The 24,128-nt window shown below is 40.5% G+C and overlaps 1 protein-coding gene across 1 annotated transcript in view; it reads left to right on the top strand.

The window, feature by feature from the left end:
* Positions 1-2,108: 2,108 nt before the first annotated feature.
* The window catches only part of YEATS2 (YEATS domain containing 2), a 104,161-nt gene continuing 82,141 nt past the window's right edge, over positions 2,109-24,128 (top strand). Inside the window, exons 1-2 of the mRNA XM_021692432.2 lie at positions 2,109-2,276; positions 22,561-22,678. Coding sequence (XP_021548107.1) covers positions 22,579-22,678 — 100 coding nt within the window. The 5' untranslated portion in view covers positions 2,109-2,276; positions 22,561-22,578. The remainder of the gene's footprint in view (positions 2,277-22,560; positions 22,679-24,128) is intronic.

Genomic DNA, 24,128 nt, shown 5'->3' with positions numbered 1-24,128 from the left:
AGCACTGACACACTCATGCTGAACTCTTACCCTACCTCTTTCTCCATGAAACTTATTTTCTACCTCTCCAGTTCCTATTCTCTCTTTGGGTCTTCACTTCAGGATCAGGGAGGACTTTCCTGGCCTTTCAGATCACATTGTCTATGAATTTCACAAGGGCAGGAACCGTTTTGTTCCTTTCTGATCCTTAGTGCCTAACGCAGTGCTTGGCACACAGTGCCAGAACAAAGAACAGAAACACAATAAAGATTTGCTGAATAAATATTATTAATCTGTCTTTACCTGTAATAGACCTTAAGGTCAGGGTGCCAGGGGTGATGTATTATAAATCCTTCAATTCCCTTATCATGCAGAGCTTTGCAGTCAGTTCCTGGCCCTACTATTCATTCATTCATTCCACAAATACTTTTTTTTTTTTAAAAAAAGATTATTTATTTATTGAGAGAGAGAGAGTGCAGGTGCGTGCGGGGCGGTTGGGGGGGCATAGGGAGAGGGAAAGAGAGAATCTCAAGCAGACTCCCTGCTGAGCAGAGCCTGAGGAGTGGCTCCATCCCACCACCCTGAGATCAGGACCTGAGTGGAAACCAAGAGTAGGAGGCTCTGTGTCACATTCTCCAGCCATTCCCTGCCACCCAGGTGCCCCCAACAAATGCTTTTTGAGTGCATGCTGTGCAGTGCGCTGGGCTTGCTATCGGAGATAAAGGAATAAATTCTTCAAAACATTTTTATTAAACATTAAATATGTCCCAAAATTTCATAACATATGTAAAGCATAAAAATTATAAAGTGAACTCTCTCTAAACCTACTACTCAGCTCCAGTGGTAAATCATTTTTTTGTTTTTTTTTTAAAGATTTTATTTATTTGAGAGAGAGAGAGACAGCGAGAGAGGGAACACAAGCAGGGGGAGTGGGAGAGGGAGAAGCAGGCTTCCCGCTGAGCAGGGAGCCCGACGTGGGGCTCGATCCCAGGACTCTGGGATCATGACCTGAGCAGAAGGCAGACGCTTAGCGACTGAGCCACCCAGGCGGCCCCCCTTTTTTTTTTAAGACTATTTGTCAGAGAGAGAGCGAGCACAAGCAGGGGGAGCGGCAGGCAGAGCAGGCAGAGGGAGAGGGAGAAGCAGGCTCCCCGCTGAGCAGGGAACCTGATGCAGGGCTGGATCCCAGGACCCTGGGATCATGACCTGAGCCAAAGGCAGACACTTAACCAACTGACCCACCAGGCATTCTGGAAAATCTTTACATAGCGAGTTGAACAGAGTGAAAGGGGACAGAAACAGATCCCTGGAGAGCTATAGCAGTCTTGGGCAGATAGATGAAGGCGCCTGAGGTAGGGAGTTATAGGAAGAAAGGGAAAGGTGGGCTCAAAAGACATTTAGGAGGGGGGCGCTGGGTGGCTCAGTTGGTTAAGTGTCTGCCTTCGGCTCAGGTCATGATCCCGGAGTCCTGGGATGGAGTCCCGGGGCAGGCTCCCTGCTCGGCGGGGAGCCTGCTTCTCCCTCTGCCCCTCCCCCGCTCATGCTCTCTCTCTCTCTCTCTCTTTCTCTCTCTTGCGCGCGCAAAAATAAATAAAAATTAAAAAAAAAGATATTTAGGAGGTAAATTGGATTTGATGGACTATCACTCACTAGTTGCGTAAACTAGTTAAGTCCCAACATTCCGGAGCCTCAATTTCTGCATCTGTACGATAGGTTAGTAATAACTATCGTTATATATATCCCTAGCACCTAACACAAAGCTTAGTACAAGATGATAAACACACACAAATCATAACTACTGTTATTACTGTGGAAGCTTCATATATGCTGGCAGAATGAATATTCTGTCAAACTTGAGGGTGGAACTCGCCATTTCTAGGGACGAAAATGATAAATGACGGTGCCTTTGCCAGAACGGACATCCATACTCCCCAGGCAGTGCGGCAGCACAGGCCGGGATCAGAGTCTGGGCCACCGCCAACCCCATCTCCCGCCTGGCCCGCGCCCCAACACCAGCTGGAGCCCTGGCCCCGCCCACATCCCTGCAAGTCCCGCCCCCGGGGCCGCGCGCGCCGCCGCCGCCGCCGCCGCGCGCGTCCCGCCCCGCCCCTGCTGCTGACGTGCAGGGCCGAAAGGGACGGGCGGGCTCCGCCGAGCCGTGTGCTTCCGCGGGCTCCGGGGTCGCTGGGGCCTCGTGGCGGGGCGGCTCCGCGGGGCTTCGCCCGCTCCCTCACCTCCCTCGTGCCCTCTCGCGGCGCCCGGCGGGCCCTGCGCTTCGGCTGGAGATCGAGGAAAGGGTGAGTGTTGGCGGGAGCGGGATCGGACCGGCCGGGCGCGCGCTCCGCTCTCCGGGGCATTGTCTGGGCGGGGGCGGCGCGGGCACGTGCGCTCCCTTCCCCCACCCTGCCAGCCGCGCGGCCCCGGCAGAGCAGAGGGAGGGAGCCGATGACTGCAGAGAGCAGGGGACCCGGAGGAGGAGGCTGGTCCTGGGGTGAGTGTGTCCGTCGGGGGGAGTCTCCGAAGCGGGAACCTGGAATTTGGGTGTGTTGGAGGGTCCTTCTAAGGGGCACAGCGCTCTCTGAGGAGATGGGGGTCCCTTGAGCCCCAGTGGCCGGAGCTTTCAGGATGTTAAGCTTGGTGGCCTGAGATGGGATTGGAGACGAGATTCGGCTCCAGCACCGGCAAGTTGTGGGTTTACCAACAAGAACCGGGGAAATCTGCCTCCAACCTGTCGCCATCCTAACTGTCCCCCTCCCTCGTGAAGGATGCATGGGATTTAGAAAGGTTGGAGGATATTCCAGGGATATGCCCGAGTTAGAGCACCAGAGGTGTGACACAGTGCGGGGTTAGAGAGAAAGCTTGGGAAAGTGAGTACTTGGAAGAAAGGTGGGTTGTGGCCAGATTGCAGAAGACAATGAATGAGGTTTGTATCAAAACCTTTTTTTCTATCATGAGTGTAATTAGGTTAAAAAATAGAAAGTAGAGGAGGAAAATATCACCAATAATCTCAGCCCTGACGCCTCATTCTTAGAGTGTTTGTAGGTGTTTGCTAGTATTTTCATCTAAGCTTGTAACAGTTATAATTAGAGTTTACCTACAGTTTTCATTTTCTTTTCTCCTTAAGGTGTAAAAATGCGATGTAATATACAGTACTCAGCAATATCCTTTTTTAATAAGTAGCATGTATTCATCGTAGAGAAATTAAAAAATATAGACAAGCAAAATGAGGAAGAGTATTAATAGTTTTACTGCCTAGAGATATTGTGATTTTTGGTTGTGTATATTCTTTCAAAGATAGGAGCAGATAATGCCCTGATTAGGAATTTAGTTTTCATAGGAATCCTTTGAAGGTTTTAAGAAGGCAGGTAGCGTAATCTGACTGCTGTGTGGAGGAAGAGGGCAAGAGTGGGAGCTAGGAGATAGTTAGGATGCTCTTTGCAGTACCTTGGTCCATGGCAGGAGAGATGAAGAGTACAAAGATTTAAAAATATTTTGGAGGTAGAATAAGACCTGGGAGTGGGTTAGTGAGGGAATGGGAGAATTCTTTGCTTTTTTTTTTTTTTAATATATATTTTTAACGATTTATTTTTTTTAAAGATTTATTTTTTATTTATTTATCTGAGAGAGAGAATGGGAGACAGAGAGCATGAGAGGGGGAGGGTCAGAGGGAGAAGCAGGCTCCTCGCTGAGCAGGGAGCCTGATGCGGGACTCGATCCCGGGACTCCGGGATCATGACCTGAGCCGAAGGCAGCTGCCTAACCAACTGAGCCACCCAGGCGCCCCACGATTTATTTTTTTATTTGAGAGAGAGAGAAAGAGATAGTGTGAGCCCAAGCAAGCAGGGGGAGGGGCAGAGGGAGAGAGAGAGAATCTCCAGCAGACTCCCTGCTGAACATGGAGCTGAAGTGGGGCTCCATCTCATGGCCCTGAGATCATGTCCTGAGCTGAAATCAAGAGTTGAATGTTTAACCAACTCAGCCACCCAGGCACCCCTTAATATGTTTTTTTAAATTAAGTTAAACTCTGTGCCCAGTGTGGGGCTCGAACTCACGATCCTGAGATCAGGAGTTGCATGCTTTACTGACTGAGCCAGCCAGATGCCCTGAGAATTCTTTGCTTTTGCTATTTGTTTTGAGCAACTATGAGTAGGTTGTGACATTTACTGAGAGGAAGAAGAATGGAAGAGAAATTTGAGGTGGGAAGAATCTTGAGTTCTGTTTTGGCTGTATTAAATGTGAGATGCCTATCAGTTATGAAGTTGGTATATTGAGGAAGCAGTTGGATGTACAGGTTTGGGAACTCATGGAAGAGAGAACCAAGACTTGTTAGATAAAAATTTGGAGTTCATTGCATAGATGATATTGAAAGGTATGGGACTGTATGAGATCACCAAGGGGAAGAGTATAGAGAAGTGGAATTGGTGCTTTGAGGTGCAGTATGGGAAGAAGATTGAACACAGGACAGAAGAAACAGCCAGTGAGGTAGGGAAAAAAAGCAGAAGACCGGTGTTACGGAAGCCAAGAAAAATAAGTTCATAGAGGATAGAGAATTGGTCCATCCATGCTTTGAGTTGTTTAGTGAGATGCTCAATTGGATTTGGAGGTTGTTAGCTTTGTCATTGGTATTACTATTACTTTTTTTTTTTTTTAAGATTTTTTAATTTTTAAGTAATCTCTACACCCAGCATGGGGCTTGAACTCACAACGTGGAGATCAAGAGTTGTACACGCCACCAACTGAGCCAGGTGGCACCCTTAGTCATTGGTATCATTATCCAGAGTTCTAGAAGTGGGAGGTGGAAACCAGATTGGAATAATTGGTTGGGGCTTGAGGAAGTGAAGGTAATGAGTATGGATTAGAAAAACCTAGGCCTTTTTTGAGATGCCTTAGTTCCATTTGCTCCAAAAGTAAATTTGGTAGGTGAAAAATGGTGTCTTGTTTAATTTTTCCCTCCTTGATTACTAGTGTATTTGAGTATTTTTTTCACATGTATTGGCCATTGGTGATTTTCTGTTTCTGTCCTGTGTATATCTTTTTGTGTTTATCACTTACGGGAATTGATTGTCAAGAGTTCTTTTAGCTATTGAAAATATGTAGTTTAACATAGAGCTTGCAGAATTTCCCCCTTAAGTATTTTTCCCTTCTGGGAATAAATGAGTTTATTACATATGCTCCATCAGGGAGGACATGGTTAATAGTGGAAAAGCCATATTTAACATTTCACTCCTACATATGCTTTTTTTTTTTTTTTCAATTTTAGTAGGATACACATAAAATTTACCACCTTAACCATTTTTAAGCGTGCAGTTCAGTGGTATTAGATACATTTGTAATGGTGTGCAACCATACCACCATCCATCTCCATCATTCTTTTCATCTTATAAAACTGAAAATCTATACCCATTAAACAATAACTCCCATTCCCCCTTTCTCCTAGTCCCTGGCAACCACCATTCTTTCTTTATCTGTGATTGATTTTTACTACATTAAGTACCTCATATAAGGAGAATCAAACTGTATTTGTCTTTTTTGACAGGTTTATTTCACTTAGTATGTTTTCAAGGTTCACCCATTTGTAGCATGTGTCAGAATTTCCTTTTTAAAAAAAATTTATTTTTTAAGTTTTTAATTCCAGTTAGTTAACATACAGTGTTATATTAGTTTCAGGGGTATGATATAGTGATTCAACACTTCCGTACGTTACCCTGCGCTCATCACAAGTGCACTCACCTATTTCACCCATCCCCCTGCCTCCCCTCTGGTAACCATCAGCTTGTTCTCTGTAATTAAGTCTGTTTCTTGGTTTGTCTCTCTTTTCCCCTTTGCTCATTTGTTTTGTTTCTTAAATTCCACATATGAGTGAAATCATATGGTATTTGTGTTTCTCTGACTGATTTCACTTAGCATTATATATCTAGCTCCATCCATGTGGTTGCAAATGGCAAGATTTCATTCTTTTAAATGGCTGAATAATACTCATTCTGTATATATTCCACATCTTCTTTATCCATTCATTAATCAGTGGACACCTGGGCTGTTTCCATATCTTGGCTATTATAAATAATGCTGCTATAAACAAAGGGGTGCATGCATCCCTTTGGTTTGTTTTTTTTTTAAAGATTTTATTTATTTATTTGACAGAGAGAGACACAGCGAGAGAGGGAACACAAGCAGGGGGAGCGGGAGAGGGAGAAGCAGGCTTCCCGTGGAGCAGGGAGCCCGATGCGGGGCTCGATCCCAGGACCCTGGGATCATGACCTGAGCCGAAGGCAGACGCTTAACCGACTGAGCCACCCAGGCACCCTGCATGCATCCCTTTGAATTAGTGTTTTTGTATTCTTTGAGTAAAGAACTTTCCTTTTTAAGGCTGAATAATATTCCAGTAAATGTATATATCACATTTGTTTACCCATTCATCTGTTGATGAACACTTGGGTTGTTTCCATTTTCTGGATATTGCAAATAATGCTAAGAACATGGGTGTACAGATACCTCTTCAAGTCCCCACTTTTAGTTCTTTTAGTATGTATATACCCAGAAGTGGAATTGTTATACCATACAGTAATTCAATTTTTAGTTTTTTGAGGAACTACCACACTGTTTTCCATAGTGGATTGCACATATATTCCCTCCAACATTGTACAAGGGTTCCAGTTTCTTCACATCCTCGCCAACGCTTGTTTTCTGATTCTTTTTTTTTTGGATAGCCATCCTAATGGGTGTGAAGTGATAATCTCACTGTGTTTGGTTTTTTTTTTAAAGATTTTATTTATTTATTTGACACAGAGCACAAGCAGGGAGAGTGGCAGGCAGAGGCAGAGGGAGAAGCAGGCTCCCCGCAGAGCAGGGGGAGCCCAATGCGGGACTCCATCCCAGGACCCTGGGATCATGACCTGAGCTGAAGGCAGTCGCTTAACCAACTGAGCCACCCAGGTGCTCTCTCACTGTGGTTTTGATTTGTACTTCCCTAATATTACTGATGTGGAGCATCTTTTCAAGTGCTTCTTTGGTCATTTGTATATTATTGGAGAAATGTTTATTCAAATCTTTTGCCTACTTTGAGTCAAGTTTTTTGTTGCTTTGAGTTTTAGAAGTTCTCTCTATATATTCTGGATAGGAATCTCTTATCAGATATATGATTTGCAAATATTTTCTCCTTCTGTGACTTGCCTTTTTACTCTGTTGATAGTGTCTTGATGCACAAAGTTTTAAAATTTTCATGAAGTCCAATTTATTTTTTTTATTACCTGTGCCTTTGGGGTCATATCTAAGAAATCTTTGCAAATCCAGTGTTTTATTAGAAGTTTTATTGTTTCGGGCGCCTGGGTGGCTCAGTCCGTTAAGTGACTGCCTTCGGCTCAGGTCGTGATCCTGGAGTCCCGGGATCGGGTCCCGCATCGGGCTCGCTGCTCGGCGGGGAGCCTGCTTCTCCCTCTGACCCTCCTCCCTCTCATGCTCTCATTCTCGCTCTCAAATAAATAAAATCTTAAAAAAAAAAAAAAAAGAAGTTTTATTGTTTCAAGTTTACATTTAAGCCTTCAGTCCATTTTGAGTTAATTTTTGTATATGTTGTTAGGTAAGGGTCCGACTTCATTCTTTTGCATGTAGATATTTAGTTTTTCCAGCACCATTTGTTGAAAAGACTGTCCTTTCCCAATTGAGTGGTCTTGGCATTCTTGTAAAAATTGATTTGACCATATATATGGTCAGTTTTATTTCTGGGCTCTCTGTTCTGTTCCATTGGTCTGTATTATTTCTGTTTATAGCAATACCACTGTTTTGATTACTATAGCTTCTGGTACATTTTGAAATCAGGAGGTGTGAGTCCTTCAGTTTTGTTCTTTTTCAAGATGGTTTTGGTCAGAGTCCCTTGATATTCCATATGAATTTTAGGATGGGTTTTTCTATTTCTACAAAAAAATGTCATTGGGATTGTGATAGGGATTGCATCAAATTTATAGATGGCTTTGGGTAGTACTGACTTTTAAGCAGTATTTTCCAATCTGTAAACATGAGATGTGTTTCCATTTAACTATGTTGTTTTTAATTTCTTTCAGCAGTGTTTTGTAGTTTTCACTGTATAAGTCTCTCACCTCCTTGGTTAAGTTAATTCCTAAGTACAGTTGACCCTTTAACCACACAGGTTTGAATTGTGTGGATCCACTTATATGTACTGTAAATGTGTTTTCTCTTCATGGTTTAATATTTTCTCTAGCTTATTTTATTGTAAGAATACAGTATATAATACATATAACATACAAAATATTTGTTAATTGTTTATGTTACTGGTAAGGCTTCTGGTCAACAGTAGGCTATTAGTAGTTAAATTTGGGGGGAGTCAAGGTTATACATAGATTTTTTACTGTGTGGGGATTGGTGCCCCCAATCCTTGCATTGTGGAAGGATCAACTGTATTGTATTCATTTTGATGCTGTTACAAATGGAATTGTTTTTGTAATTTCCTTTTCAGATATTTCACTGTATAGAGAAATGCAACTGATTTTTGTGTGTTGACTAAGTATCCTGATACTTTGCTGAATTAATTTATTCTTACATTTTTTTTGTGGAATTTTTAGGGTTTTCCACATATAAGATCATATCCCTTCATATTAAAATGCCTTCAGGGGCGCCTGGGTGGCTCAGTCGTTAAGCGTCTGCCTTTGGCTCAGGTCATGATCCCAGGGTCCTGGGATCGAGCCCCGCATCGGGCTCCCTGCTCCGCGGGAAGCCTGCTTCTCCCTCTCCCACTCCCCCTGCTTGTGTTCCCTCTCTCGCTCGCTCTCTCTGTCAAATAAATAAAATCTTTAAAAAAATAAATAAATAAAATGCCTTCATATTCATTCACTGGATACACTATAATTTGCTGTAGACTGCTTCCAGTCTTGTATTATAAAATAAATATACAGGAAGAGGAGAACGAACATTTAAATTCTAAATCTGTAAGTGTAGCCCACATATGACAGTAAATTCAGAGCAGTTTCTTAGGATAGATTCTCAGAAAGTGGATTCTCATTTAACCAGAGATTTTTATTTGAATTTTCATTGCTAATCCTTGAATTTACCCCCATCTTCCTGCCTTTAATCCTGCCCCCCCCTTTTATCCTGTTTTCTACACTGCTGCCAAATAAAGGGTAAGGGTCAGTGCATTTTTCCTTCATAGAAAATAAGACTTAGGAAGCAAATTGTTTCTATGACATCTGTTTTGTAAGTTAAAAAAAAAAAGTTTTTGAAGACTGGAGTGTACTTCATGGATGAGTTGGAATTTGATTTGATTTTTGAAAGATGAATAGCATTTCCGTAAGCAAGAGAGAAGGTAGAGTGAAATATGAATCCATTGAAAGGTAATTGTGTTCAGGCATGCGAACTTTGACGACTGCAGACAAAGAGAGGTAGAACTAGTTCTCCAGCCAAGGATTGTTTATCCTGTTTACCTGAAGAATGAGCTATAAGGGTGTGTGTGTGGGGACACCTGTTATGTATGTGTTGGTAGTGAAGGCTGAGGGTAAGGAGAATGCCAAGAGGGACTTCAGCTTGATTTATATGTTTTTATTCATTTAGTTATGGATACATTGGTGATTGTTATCTAATTTGTTTCTTAGGCACTGTAGGTTAAGCATCTGACTCTTAGTTTCGGCTCAGGTCATGATCTCAGGGTCATGGGATCCAGCCCTGCGTCGGGCTCCACACTCAGCGTGGAGATTGAGATTCTCTCTCTCCCTCTCCCTCTGCCCCTACCACTTGTGCTGTCTCTCTCTCCATCTCTCTAAAATAAAGAAATAAAATCTTAAAAAAAAAATAGTTTGAGAGCGTGTGTACTTTTTTTTTTTTAAGATTTATGTATTAGAGCATGAGAGCCTGTGTGTATGGGTGAGCAGTGGGGAGAGGGAGAGAGATACCCAAGCTGACTCCACCCTGAGTGCAAGCCTAATGTAGGGCTCCATCCCAAGACCCAGAGATCACGACCCCAGCCGAAACAGAGTCAGACGCCCAACTGACTGCACCACCCAGGTGCCCCTAGAGAGAGAGAGAAAGTGTGTGTGTGTGTGTATATTTTTTAAAGATTTATTTATTGGGGCACCTGGGTGGCTCAGTCGGCTAAGTGTCTGTCTTTGGCTCAGGTCATGGTCCCGGAGTCCCAGGATTGAGGCCCTTATCGGGCTCCCTGCTCTGCAGAGAGCCTGCATCCCCCCTTGCCCCTCACCTCACTCATGCTCTCTCTCTCTCAAATAAATAAAATCTTTTAAAAATTATTTATTTATTTTAGAGAGAGCGCACACGAGCACAAGTGCAGGGGCAAGGGGCAAAGGGAGAGGGAGAGAGTCTCAAGCGGACTCTGCGTTGAGTGTGGACCTGCAGTGGGGCTTGATCTTATGACCCTGAGATCACCACCCCAACTGAAACCAAGAGTTGGACACTCAACCAGCTGTGCCACCCAGGTGCTCCAAGAGTGTGTATACTTTTAAAAATTGAGATGTAATTCACATAATATAAAGTTCATCACTTTAAAATGTATAATTCAGTGGGTTTTAGTATATTTACAAGGTTATGCAACCATTTCTACCATCTAATTCCAAAATATTTCTATCACCCCAGAAAGAAACCCCATACCTATTAGCAGTCAGTTCTGGTGCCCCCCCCTACACACATTTCATGTAAATAGGGTATCGTATAACATGCGGCCTTTAGTATCTGGCTTCTTTCACTTAGCATGCTGTATTCAGTCCATCTGTGGTGTAGCATGTGTCAGTACCTTATTATTTTTTATTGCTTAATATTCTACTGTATGAATATACCACATTTTGTCTAGTCATCAGTCGAGAGAGATTTGGGTTGTTCATACTTTTTCACTATTGTGAATAATGCTGTAATGAACATTTGCATGTAAGTTTTTATGTGGACATGTCTTTTCAGTTCTCTTGGATCTATACTGAGGAGTGGAATTGCTAGGTCATTTGGTAAATCTGTTTAACTTTTTTTTTTTTTAAGTAATCTTTACACCCAACATGGACTCAAATTCACAGCCCTGATATCAAGAGTCGCAGGCTCTTCCAACTGAGCCAGCCAGGCATCCCGATTCTGTTTAACATTTTAAGGAACTGCCAAACTTTTCCACAGCAGCTGCACCATTTTACATTTTCACTAACAATGTATGAGAGTTCCCATTGTGTATTCTTTATATGTTTCTTTGGCAGACTCTTCAATAGTTGTGTGTGTCTGTATGTGTGTTGTTTTTATTATTTATTTATTTATTTATTTTAAAGATTTTATTTATTTATTTGACAGAGAGAGACACAAGTGAGAGAGGGAACACAAGCAGGGGGAGTGGGAGAGGGAGAAGCAGGCTTCCCGTGGAGCAGGGAGCCCGATGCGGGGCTCGATCCCAGGACCCTGGGATCATGACCTGAGCTGAAGGCAGACTCTTAACAACTGAGCCACCCAGGCGCCCCTCATTGTTATTTTTTTATAATGACTTTTAAAAAAAATTTATTGGATGGAAGGGGAGGGTATTATACTAAGCGAAATAAGTCAATCAGAGAAAGACAATTATTTGATTTCACTTATATGTGGAATTTAAGAAATAAAACAGGAACATAGGGGAAGGGAGGAAAAAATAAAACAAGATGAAATCAGAGAGGGAGACAAACCATAAGAGTTTGTCTTAATCATAGGAAACAAACAGGGTTGCTGGAGGGGAGGAGGTGGGGAGGTGGGGTAACTGGGTGATGGACATTAAGGCGGGCACTTGATGTAATGAGCACTGGGTGTTATATAAGACTGATGAATCATTGAACTCTATCTCTAAAACTATCTCTAAAACTAATACTCTATGTGTAATTAATTGGATTTAAATTTAAAAAGGGAAAAATTTATATTAAGTAATCTCTGCATCCAGCATGGGGCTTGAACTCATGACCCTGAGATCAGGAGTCCTGTGACAGCTCCTCTGACTAAGCCAGCCAGGTATCCCTATTATGACTTTTGAGGTCTAATTCACATACTGTAAAATTCACTCTTTTAAAGTATAAAATTCAGTGTTTTTGCTTTTATTTTAGTAGATTGACACAGTTGTGCAACCATCACTATAATTCCAGAAAATTTTTTTCAATAGTTTTTTAGACTAGGTAGGGAGTGTTGATTTAAAGAACAACCAATTTTTTTTTTTTTTAAAGATTTTATTTATTTCTTTGAGACAGAGAGAATGAGAGAGAGAGAGAGAGCACATGAGAGGGGGGAGGGTCAGAGGGAGAAGCAGGCTCCCTGCCGAGCAGGGAGCCCGATGCGGGACTCGATCCAGGGACTCCAGGATCATGACCTGAGCCGAAAGCAGTCGCTTAACCAACTGAGCCACCCAGGCGCCCAAGAACAACCAATTTTCTAAAAAATCTTTCATGTTTGGGTGCCAGGGTGGCTCAGTTGGTTGGCTTCCAGCTCTTGGGTACTGATCTTGGGGTTGTGGGATTGAGCCCTGGGTTGGGCTCATGCGCTGGGTGTGGAGGCTACTTGGGATTATCTCTTCCTCTCCCTCTGGCCCTCTCTCTCTCTCTCAAAGGAAAAAAAAAAGTCTCTTAGGTACTTGTTTCCTTCTTAGAATCTCAGTTTCACATAGAAAAGCATGAGACTTATCCCTGTAGAATGTACTGTCCATTTGAAAGCTCCAGTGAAAAATCCCTACTTAGTGAAGTATGCAAGATTTGGCTCAATTTATATATTCTCAGTGACTGTCTCCAAGAATTTGACACAATCTTGATCTGGCCCAGTTTCTTCCTGTCCTTTTCAACCTGGATTTGTAGACAAGCTTTGTTTTCTTTCGCTTCTCTTGGAAAACAACAAAACAAAACTTCTATGGCTTCACAATTGAAACAACAGGATTGTCATATGAATCAGAACTGTCATTTTAGACAATTCCAGTCAGTGATCTTTGTCTGAAAGTGCCACCAGGGAAATCACTGGAAGGTTATAAGGCCTCCCTTCTTTCTCTTTTTTCAAAGTTTATTTATTTATATATTCAAGCAATCTACACCCGACATGGGGCTTGAACTTAGACCCTGAGATCAAGAGTCACATGCTCCTCCAACTGAGCCAGCCAGGTGCCCCCATATGTTCTTCCTTCTTTCAGCTTAAGAATTTGCCTTAAATATCTCAAAACCCTTAAACATTTCAAATAGCTCACTCTGTCCAGAGAGAACGTATGTTAAAGGAAGAGTAAAACTTACCTAAGGCCAGCTCTCTCCAGTTTTTGCACTAATAGAAGCAGTGGCATGGATTAACTTAGAATAGCTGTTTTATTCTAAACTCTATTACATGTTGCTTTGCAGATTAGAGACAAAGTACTGGCCTGAATGGATCCTGGGGCTGACCTTATATAGCAACTTGTATGGTCTTTAGCAACTTCATTTATAATAGGAAAGTAGGTATTTCTGACCTGGAAATATGTAATACTTAAATAATAACACAATCTTTTTTTTTTTTTAAGAGAGAGAGAGAAAGTAAGGGAGAGAATCTTCAAGCGGACTCCCCACTGAGCTCAGAGCCCAAGGTGGGACTTGATCCCATGAGATCATGACCTGAGCCAAAACCAAGAGCTGGATGCTTAACTGACTAAGCCCCCCCGGGCACCCCAATAACACAGTTTTTTTGAGCTCAGCTATCTAGCTTTTCTGTTTTGCTGAGTTCTTTACATGTCATACTAGGAATAGCCCATATCAGATGCTAACTACCGACCTCTGGTCAGCTCCCCACCATTCTGGTCCAATGTAAAATTGTGACTATTTTTACTTAAAAGACCTATTTTTTTTTCTATACCAGATGAGTTGAAGAAATAGTAATTGTTCTGACTAAGAAATGAGAGTATATTCAGATGGTTTCGTGTATAAAATCTGGCTTAGAATAATTAGGATACAGAGTTTTTGTCAGTACCAACTTAAAATCAGAACAGAATCTTCTCCCTTTTAGATTTCCCTTGATCTGAATCTTTCGTATAAAATACTACTTCAGATTGCTTGTATTGCGGAAAAAAAGCATGATTTGGGGGGGAAAATTACCTGTGTATATTTTCAGTTATCTGTGTCAATGGGAGATGACAGTTGTATTACTAATCTTCAAATAGAAGAAAAAATTTAAATTGACATTGAAATATATTTTGATTTTTTTACGAAGTTTATTTTATTTATTTTTTTTAAGATTTTTTTTTTTTTTTGCGAGTGAGAGAATGAGAGGCAGAGAGCGTGAGAGGGAGGAGGGTCAGAGGGAGAAGCAAACTCCCTGCCTAGCAGGGAGCCTGATGTGGGACTGGATCCCGGGACTCCAGGATCATGACCTGAGCTGAAGGCAGTCACTTAACCAACTGAGCCACCCAGGCGCCCAAGAAGTTTATTTTTTTAGTAACCTCTGCACCCAATGTGGGGCTCAAACTCAAAACCCTGAGATCAAGAGTCACACGACTCTTCCACCTGAGCCAGTTGGCACCCTTACGTTTTGATTTTTTCTTTTTGTTAGGAATTCTTCATGCCAAATGACTTTTCTCAGTATAATATTAAAATGGATAGTTTTTCTTTTTTCTTTTTTTGTGGTGAACACTCTAGGTTTATTTTTTTTAAATTTTTATTGTTATGTTAATCACCATGCATTACATCATTAGTTTTTGATGTAGTGTTCCATGATTCATAGTTTGTGCATAACACCCAGTGCTCCATGCAGAATGTGCCCTCTTTAATACCCATCACCAGGCTAACCCATCCTCCAACCCCCTGGATATTTTTTCTTATAGTACACATTGGGCAGTCTTTGGGAAGCCTTGGATGGTGTTGGGGTAAAAGCTGCTATTTTAAATTTCCAATATGTAATTTATGAAATGGATCATATATATTTGATTACTGAAAGTCAGTTGCATTAATATATTCCTAAAGGTTCAGCATTAGACAAGTGCAGTGCAAGTCACCCTGCTTACAGATCTCCCTAATACTAAAAGCTTCTACTTATTTTTCTATTTTTCTAATGCCCTGCTGGATTGGGGGCACCCAGGTGGCTCAGTTGGTTGAACGTCTGACTTCCGCTCAGGTCATGATCTCAGTGTCTTGGGATCTAGCCCCCTGTGGGGCTCTGCATTCAGCAGGGTGTCTGCTTCTCCCTTTCCTTCTCACTCTGCCCTTCCCCCTGCTCATTCTCTCTCTCTCTCACTCAAATAAGTAAAATCTTGAAAAAAAAATACCCTGCTGGATTGGATTTGTATCTGTATTCACAAATGAAAACTGGTTTGTCATTTTTCTCTGCTGATGCCTTTGACCACATCTTCATAGGTTTAGAAATAGTGTTCTCTTTGTTGATAATTTTAAAATAGTCTTATTTTAATTTTCTCTTTGAGCCATGAGTTGTTTAGAAAAGTATTTTGTTTTTCATATCATAGTGAGTTCTTGTTAATGATTTCCTATTTAATTTTATTAGGATCAGAGAATATGGCTATAACATTTCCATCTTTTGTAATGTGACTTCATATTCCATCTTATGATCTAATTTTTTTAAAGATTTTATTTATTTGACAGCGAGAGAGCACAAGCAGGGGGAGCAGCAGAGGGAGAGGGAGAAACAGGCTCACCACTGAGCAGTGAGCTCAATGCCAGGCTTGATCCTTGGACCCTGGGATCATGACCTGAACTGAAGGCAGACACTTAACCAACTGAGCCACCCAGGCACACTGATTTCATTTTAATGACTTTTTATGGATATTTTAAACAGAGTATTCTCTGTTGCATTCAGAGTTGTATGTAGCTGTATTTGTTTGTTTTTAAGTAGGCTCCTCACCCAGTGTGGGGCTTGAACTCACAACCCTGAGTTCAAGAGTCGCGCCCTGTACCGCCTGAGCCAGCCAGGCGCCCCTGTATGTAGCTGTCAAATCTGGCTTGTAAATTGCATTATCTATACCATCTGTATTTTTATCAGTTGTTTTCTTGATCTTTTAAATTTCTGAGAGACATATGTTCAAAAACTCCCCTGTAATGATTGTGATTTCCTTAAAATTTTCTTATATTTCTGGTTTATTTTGTACGTTTTGACATCTTGTTTGATGTCTAATTTATGGCATATCTTTGTGATTGTATCCTTTGTTTGTTTATTTATTAAAGATTTTATTTATTTGACAGAGAGAGCACAAATAGGCAGAGCAGCAGGTAGAGGGAGAGGGAGAAGCAGGCTCTCTGCTGAGCAGGGAGCCTGACGCGGGGCTCGATCCAAGGACCCGGGGATCATGACCTGAGTGGAAGGCAGACGCTTAACAGACTAAGCCACCTAGGCCCCCCTGTATCCTTTAATAGTAACATAACCTTTATTAAAATTTTTTTTGTTAAATTATCCTGTTTATTATTAATGCCATGCCAGCTATCTTTTCATCTGCATGTGTCTGTGTTTAATAACTTTACACATCCCAGAGCATCTGGGTGGCTCAGCCCTTTAAGCATCTGACTCTTGATTTCAGCTCAGGTCTTGGTCTCAAGGGTCGTGAGTTCAAGCCCTGCGTTGGATTCCACTGTGCAACCTACTTAAAAAAAAAATTAAAAAACCCACAAACTTTGACCACCCTTTATTTTAAACATTTAGCTATAATCCTTTTGAATATGTAGTAATATCAAATAGATTTATAAGTATTAGGAGTGATAAAAGTTATCGTAAGTTAGTAGTTATGTTCCCTGTGGGTATTTATATTTTGGCATGTATTTAAGTTATCCCTTCATTTATTTATTCAACAAATAATTTATTGAGAGCTTCCAGGAACTTTGGAGGGGAAGATAGGGAAAGCTATGTTGGATAGTATTAATAGGGAAAGCCTTCTTTGATAAGGTGGACATTTGAGGTGGGATCTAGTAAAGCTACTCTGGGGAAAGAGCATTCCAGGTAGAGGGAACCTTAAGTCCAAAAACCCTAAGTAGGGGCACCTGGCTGGCTCGGTTGGTAGAGCATATGACTCTGGATTTTGGGGGTGTGAGTTCAAGCCCCATGTTGAGCATAGAGCTTACTTAAAAACAAACAAACAAAACCAAAACCCTAAGGAAAGATTGAGGTGTATTTGAAGAATAGAAAAAACCACTGTGTCCGGATCTTAATTGATTAAGGATGGTGAGGGAGGCAGGGCCCAATTCATGTAACATCTTATAGGACATGTTAAGGAGTGTGATTTTATTCTTAAGTGTTAGGGCAGGCCATGGGCAGATTTTGAGCAGGGGATAACATGATTAGATAAATATCCTTATAGTCCTTGTGTAAATTGAAGTGTAATTTAATTCAGTGAAATGTACAGATTTTAAGTGTACAGTTGGAGAAGTTTTCACAATTGCCTATGTGAAATGCACCCTTAAGATAATAAATTTCCTCTCACCCCAGAAAGTTTTTTTATTCTTCTTCCCAGTCTGTCCTCATCGTCAGTACCTAAACTATTCTTTTTTCCTTTCACCATAATTTTTCTGTCCTAGAACTTCATATAGATGGAATCATTCATGTATGTACTCTTGAGTCTGGCTTCTTTTGCTTACCAAGATGAGTTGGTTTTTCTTGTTTGTTTGTTTTTTTAAGATTTATTTATTTATTTTAGAGGGGCAGGGAGAGAGAGAGGGAGCGTTGCGTGTGCGCGAGCTGGGAGAGGAGCACGGGGAGAGGGACAGGCGGACTCCATGCTGAGCATGGAGCCGGTCTTCTGTGGGGCTCAACATCAGGACCCCAAGATCACGACCTGAGCTGAAATGAAGAGTGGGACTCTTAACTGACTGAGCCACCCAGGTGTCCCTATAATTGTGTTTTTATTTATACAATTTCCTTTTAAAATTATTTTTTTCTTGAGGTTTATTTCAAAGTATAGAACTCTACAAGGTTTTGTTTGCTTTTGGACTTTAACTTTTTTCAAAAACTCTGACTTGTTTATGTTACTTGAATGGGTATGATAGGGTAATTTTGCTTTCTTACATATAATATAAGGGAAAATGTACTTTTTGAGTTTAAATTGACAATATTTAGTTTTTCTTTTCTTTTTTTTTTTATACTTGAGCTCCACACCCAGTATGGGTCTTGAACTGACAACCCCAGAATCATGAGTCACATGCCCTACTGACTGAGCCAGGCTGGTGCTCTGACAATGTTTCTTTCTTTCTTTCTTTTTTTTTTTGAATCCAAAATGTGTTTATTGGGATGGTTTCCCACTCATCTTGGTTCAGGATGCTTTTAGTGCTGCTTCCGTCTGAAGGAGCATCCTTCTGTAAGCCTTGTTTTTCTCCTGTAGACTGGCAGGGGACAGTGGAGCAGCCAACACACAAAACTGTTTGTGCATGGCTGAACAGGTGATTTTGTAGCATCCCGGGTGCTTCATGTCCATGAAGTAGGAGGTAGGGCTCTGCACCAGGCGCTTCTTCTCGTGCTTCCTCTCCTCCTCTGCCAGGGGACCAGTGCAAGAGGTCCTTTGTGAGGGGATGTTCTTACACATGGAGAGGTCATCACCACCAGAACGGTGTTTACTTTTATATATATATATATATATATATTTTTTTTTTTATTTTTTTTTTTTTTTTTTTTTTTTTCTTGAGTAGTCTCCGTCCCCAGTGTGGGGCTTGAACTCACAACCCCAAGATCAAGAGTCATACACTCCACTGACTGAGCCAGCCAGGTGCCTCAAGCCGTTTATTTTTTATAGTGAGTCTGTTTAAATGACATAAGTATTTTAAATTAGAGGAATCAGCACTACATATGTTTTTGAATATGGATTTGGTCCCATGGTGTGGGGAAAATCCTTTCTCACAGACTAATTATAAACAGTAACAGACTTTTTTTTTTTTTAAGCAGTTAGCATTTACCATCTCTGTATTCTTTTGTTTCATCTGATTCAAAACCTAGAGGATTAATAGGACATTTTGTTTCCAAGTTGAATCTGACAATATCTAGCAACTGTTTATATTTTCTTTCCATAAATCTCAAAGTCAGACAAGAATCTGAAACTTAACATGACCACACGTCATTTGTTACACATTCCATTCCCTTATTCATTACATCATGAGGAGAGCATGCCCCAGCAGTTGTTCCTAGCCTTAGCTGGCGTATACTTGAATGTGGCATGTGTATACTTTGATATTGTTCTTGCTAGACAGAAGCAGACGTGAGTTATTAAAAAGTCACAGTATAGATCTAAATCTTCCTAAACATGTTTATCAGAAGCACAGATCTGTGCCCAAAGATGACAGGAAAAGCTTTATTACAAGGGCTGCATGAATTATGAATGACCTTGGCAGCACAGGTTAACTCATTGGTGGTTTCTTCCTTACCTACTCCAACCCCTCTACAACCAAATTCTTCTCTTTTTTTCCTCTTTGTTTCCCTAGTTTTAGAGCAAAAAGAGCAAAGGAGAGTTTTGCTTTATCCCTTAAATGAGGGTGAAATAAAATACTCTTTTCTTCAAAGATCCCAGCCTTCCTGGAGAGGAGCTACTCTAGGGAGGTAGGAGGAGAATATTCAGATGATGAGGACCATGGAATAGATGAGTGAAGGTGATGCTGGACTCACTCATCTTTACAGATAATCCCATAAGATTCTGGCAAGCTGTAGGAGACGGGGGGTCACCGAGGAAATGGTGTGGCACAGAAACAGATTTGGAGATCTGCTAGGATGTGTCTACCTCTGATTCTAGGTTTATCAGAGAATAGGAGGTATGTTTTTTCCCATCTGCATTAAAGAAGAAAGAATGAAGTTTGTTGATTTTTTTTTTTTAAGAATGTATTCTTTATCTAATGGCCCAAGATTTTTTCACATTGTCTAAAACTAGTTGCAAACCAAATAGAGAAGGCAAGACCTTACTCTCACTTTAAAAAAATTTATTTTATTTTTTATCTTATTTTTAGTAAGCTCTACACCCAACGTAGGACTTGAACTGACGACCTGAGATGAAGAGTCGCATGCTCTACCAACTCAGCCAGCCAGGTGTCCCATTACTCTTTAAAAAAAAATTTTTTTTTTTAAGATTTTATTTATTTGCGAGAGAGAGAATGAGAAACAGAGAGCATGAGAGGGAGGAGGGTCAGAGGGAGAAGCAGACTCCCTGCTGAGCAGGGAGCCTGATGTGGGACTCGATCCCAGGACTCCAGGATCATGACCTGAGTCGAAGGCAGTTGCTTAACCAACTGAGCCACCCAGGCACCCGTCCCATTACTCTTTAACTTTTTATAAGCTTTAGAGACAAAATAACAGTTGGATTCAGGGCCTCTACAAAAGTAAAGACTCATTTATATTCTAAATTATAGCAGGTATGTAATGATGGTGAAGAAACATTAAATGGCTTGATTCTGGATGTTTATAAATGCTGGAGTTTTTAGAACATTTTTGAGCTTATTACACAAGGTCGCAGTAACAGGAAAAAATGATCTCTTAGATCTAGGATTTAAATATCTATCATTACATAATGGGTCGCTTTCCCAGCTGAATCATGTGAGCCTATCTCTGGGATGGGTGATAAAACTGGACTAAGCCAAGAAACTTTTAAATTGTTACTTCTTTTTTAACTTTGAATAAAAAATATTTTTGAGTTAACATTTTTTAAATTAATTTTACTTTAAAATTTTAATCACCTCAGTAAATAAGTACTGTATATTTTTGCCTTTGGTTAGGTAAATAACCATTAGTGGTAGAACAGAGGTTTGGAAATCAGGGAGCTCTTCTTGTGTTTTCTGTGTCATAGATTAATGCTCTAAGGGACAATTTATGTAACTACCCTGAGCCTGGCTTATCTGTATACTGTATCGGTAGGCCCTCGCTGCCCAGTAAGGGAGTCACTAGCCACAGGTGGTTACTGAGCCTTTGAAGTGTGGCTGGTCCAAATTGAGATGTGCTCTAAGTGTAAAATATACACTGAATTTTAAAGACTTAGCACAGAGATAAGAATGTAAAATATTATATTGCTAATTTGTTCATATTGATTACATTGTTGGAATGATAATATTTTGGGTACATTGGTTAAGGAAAAATATTATTAAAATTAATTTCACCCATTCCTTTTTTTTTTCCCCAAAGTATCTCTGCGCCCAGTGCGGAGTTCAATCTCATGATCCTGAGATCAAAAGTTGCCTGCTCTACTGACTTAGCCAGCCAGGTGCTCCTTTTTTTCCTTTTTTAATGTGGCTGCTAGAGAATTTTAAGTTCCATACATGGCTCACATTATATGTCTTTTGGACAGCTCTGGTTTCGGCAGCATTTCCTAAACTAATTCATGGAATATTAATAAGTGCTCAATGAAACAGTTTGGAAGATGAACAGTGTCCAGTAGAACTTTTTGCAATCATATAAATGTTCTGTATCTGCGCTCTCCAATATAATAGCTACTAGCCACTGATGGCTGTTGAGCACTTGAAATGTGGCTATTTCTGACATTGAAAAATTGAAATGTGGAGCACCTGGGTGGCTCAGTCGGTTAAGCTTCTGCCTTCGGCTCAGGTCATGATCCCAGGGTCCTGGGATCAAGTCCTACATTGGGCTCTCTGCTTGGTGGGGAGTCTGCTTCTCCCTCTGCCCCTCCCCCCTGCTCGTGTTTTCTCTCTCTCTCTCTCTCTCTCAAAAATAAATAAATAAAATTAAAAAAAGAAAAATCGAAATGTGGAAGAAAGGAACTGAATTTTGAATTAGCTTTATTTTTTTATTTTTAATTTTTAAAAAATTTAATTAACTTTAAATAGCCACATATGAGTAGTTGCTAATATATGGGGACAGTACTGATCTAGAAGATTTATGGGATTGTTTTATTCGAAGACCTGTATATAAGGACTTGTTTACTATATTGCAAACTTGCTTAATATGTCTGTGATTTGGATTTATTATGAGTAATGATAAGTGATCAGTAACAGTAATATTTATTGAGCACCTGTTATGTATCAGGTACTGTGTAAGTACCAGAAAGGGGATTTGTATGATAAATTATTTATTAAGAGCTTAACTATATGTATTGCTTATGTTTTGTAATATGCTGGATGCATTGTGAATTCCAAGGTGCTATTTGGGCTTTACCATGTTTTCATCAAAGTCTGGTTTCTTTCCTTTCCTTATAAGTCCCCTTCTGTGAAAGCCTGGCTCCTCTTGAAAAGTCTGAGTGATGTGCTGCCTTGTTAAAGGATTTTTTCTTGAAAGGGAAACCTACACTTTCTGGCAGATGATGATGGCTTTGTGTTTGTTTTTAGTAAACTTTTTTTTTTTAATTTATTTATTAACGAGTGTGTGCATGTAGCGGGTGGGGGGGGAGTGATAGAGGGAGAAGGAGAGAGAATCTCAAGCAGACTCCCTGATGAGTGGGGAGCCCGACACCTGGCTCAGTCTCACGACCCTGAAATAATGACCTGAGTTGAAATCAAGAGTTGGGACGCTTAACCAACTGAGCCACCCAGGCGCCCCTGTTTTTACTAAACTTTTGAAGTTAGTTATGCTTTTTACTTTAACAGGAATATGTACATGTTTATACAGAGACTTTGAGAGTTTGGTATTATGTAATATTTATTTTCTTTGTTTATGTGTACACATATTTATAAGTACTAGCATCGAGCATTGTTTGTTTATTTATTTATTATTACTTCACAGTGAAAAACAAATGTCATCATGTCTGGAATCAAGCGAACAATCAAAGAAACCGACCCTGATTATGAGGATGTATCTGTGGCCCTTCCAAATAAGCGTCATAAAGCAATTGAGAATTCAGGTAAAACTTCACCTGCTTTAGGAAATTATTTCTTTATTGAGATATGCTTCCTTATAAGATTTGTAGTAACTAAAACAAAATGCATTTCCACTGTGTTGTATAATTTGAAGAGGGATTAGTTAAGTGCTCTGTTAATAGCAATACACCATGTGTGTTGAAAAAGGCCAGAAGACAATCAGTAGACAGTGGAAGTGTCAATAATGAGACTGGCTGTAAGTTTTAGCTGTCATTGTATGTTAGGCATAACCATAAAGTCTTATAATATGCAGTGTGGGTACATGATAATGGGTGGTACATGGATTAAAGTTTTTTATTGTAATAGTGGCATATTAATGTCTTTTGGAAAGATATGGTCTCATCCAGCTTGTAGTTTTGTGACTACTTTTGCTTAGGATAAGGCTAAAATTATTTTAAAGTATTATTTAATTATGTTAATTGGATGTTTCATATGGTTCTCAGATGTGGTGTAAGTAACTTAAAGGTGGTATACTAATGATTTAAATTTGGAAAATAGTGATCTAGTTTAACCCCTGCACTTAGCTGCTAGTAGTTTAGGCTCAGAGGCATTAAATTACTTGCCCAAGATCATGTAATTAGTTGAAGAGCAAATCATCAACGATGTGTCTGTAGCTACCCAGAATATTTTTATTTATTTATTTATTATTTTATTTATTTATTTATTTATTAAAAAGATTTTATTTATTTATTTGACAGAGAGACAGCGAGAGAGGGAACACAAGCAGGGGGAGTGGGAGAGGGAGAAGCAGGCTTCCCGCGGAGCAGGGAGCCCGATGCGGGGCTCGATCCCAGGACCCTGGGATCATGACCTGAGCCGAAGGCAGACGCTTAACGACTGAGCCACCCAGGTGCCCCACTACCCAGAATATTTTAAGCTATCTCAGGAAAAGATGCTAAATTTGAGTTTTTAAAACAGATTATTGCTGAAATTCACTACTGTTTATTTAAATAATAAATCTATGTAAGCTTACACTTACGGCTGGGTAAAGAAGGCATCCAAGTCATAAAGTGTTGTAGCTTCACAAAGATTCGTGCCCCTAGAGTTGAAGTGGTGAAAGGAAATTCGTGTCTCTATGCAGTCAAGTCATATGTACCCCCCGAAAGTCTTTGTGGACCAAAAATTATCAAATTGAATTCCAGATAATAATAACATTTCACTGCAACCTTTCCCCTCATTCAGTTATAATTTTATTTATAAGGAAATAATTTCCTTTCAGTAATAAGCCAAATAAATGTGACACTTATATCCATTACTCAAATGCATCAGATGGCATAACTTTTTTAATAAAAATAAGAGGGAAAACTGATTGTTGTAGTAAACATAATAATTTCAGTTTAAATCTAGTGTAAGTTCCCAGATACTCTGCCTAAGCAGGGACAGTTTTTCCTACTGAGGGATAATTTGCTATTTTGCCTCTTGGTGACCATACTG

The sequence above is a fragment of the Neomonachus schauinslandi genome, chromosome 1, assembly GCF_002201575.2.
Source record: "Neomonachus schauinslandi chromosome 1, ASM220157v2, whole genome shotgun sequence".
NCBI classification, from domain to species: Eukaryota; Metazoa; Chordata; class Mammalia; order Carnivora; family Phocidae; genus Neomonachus; species Neomonachus schauinslandi.
Note: the sequence above shows the minus strand (reverse complement) of the source record. Positions and strands in the feature narration are given on the sequence as shown.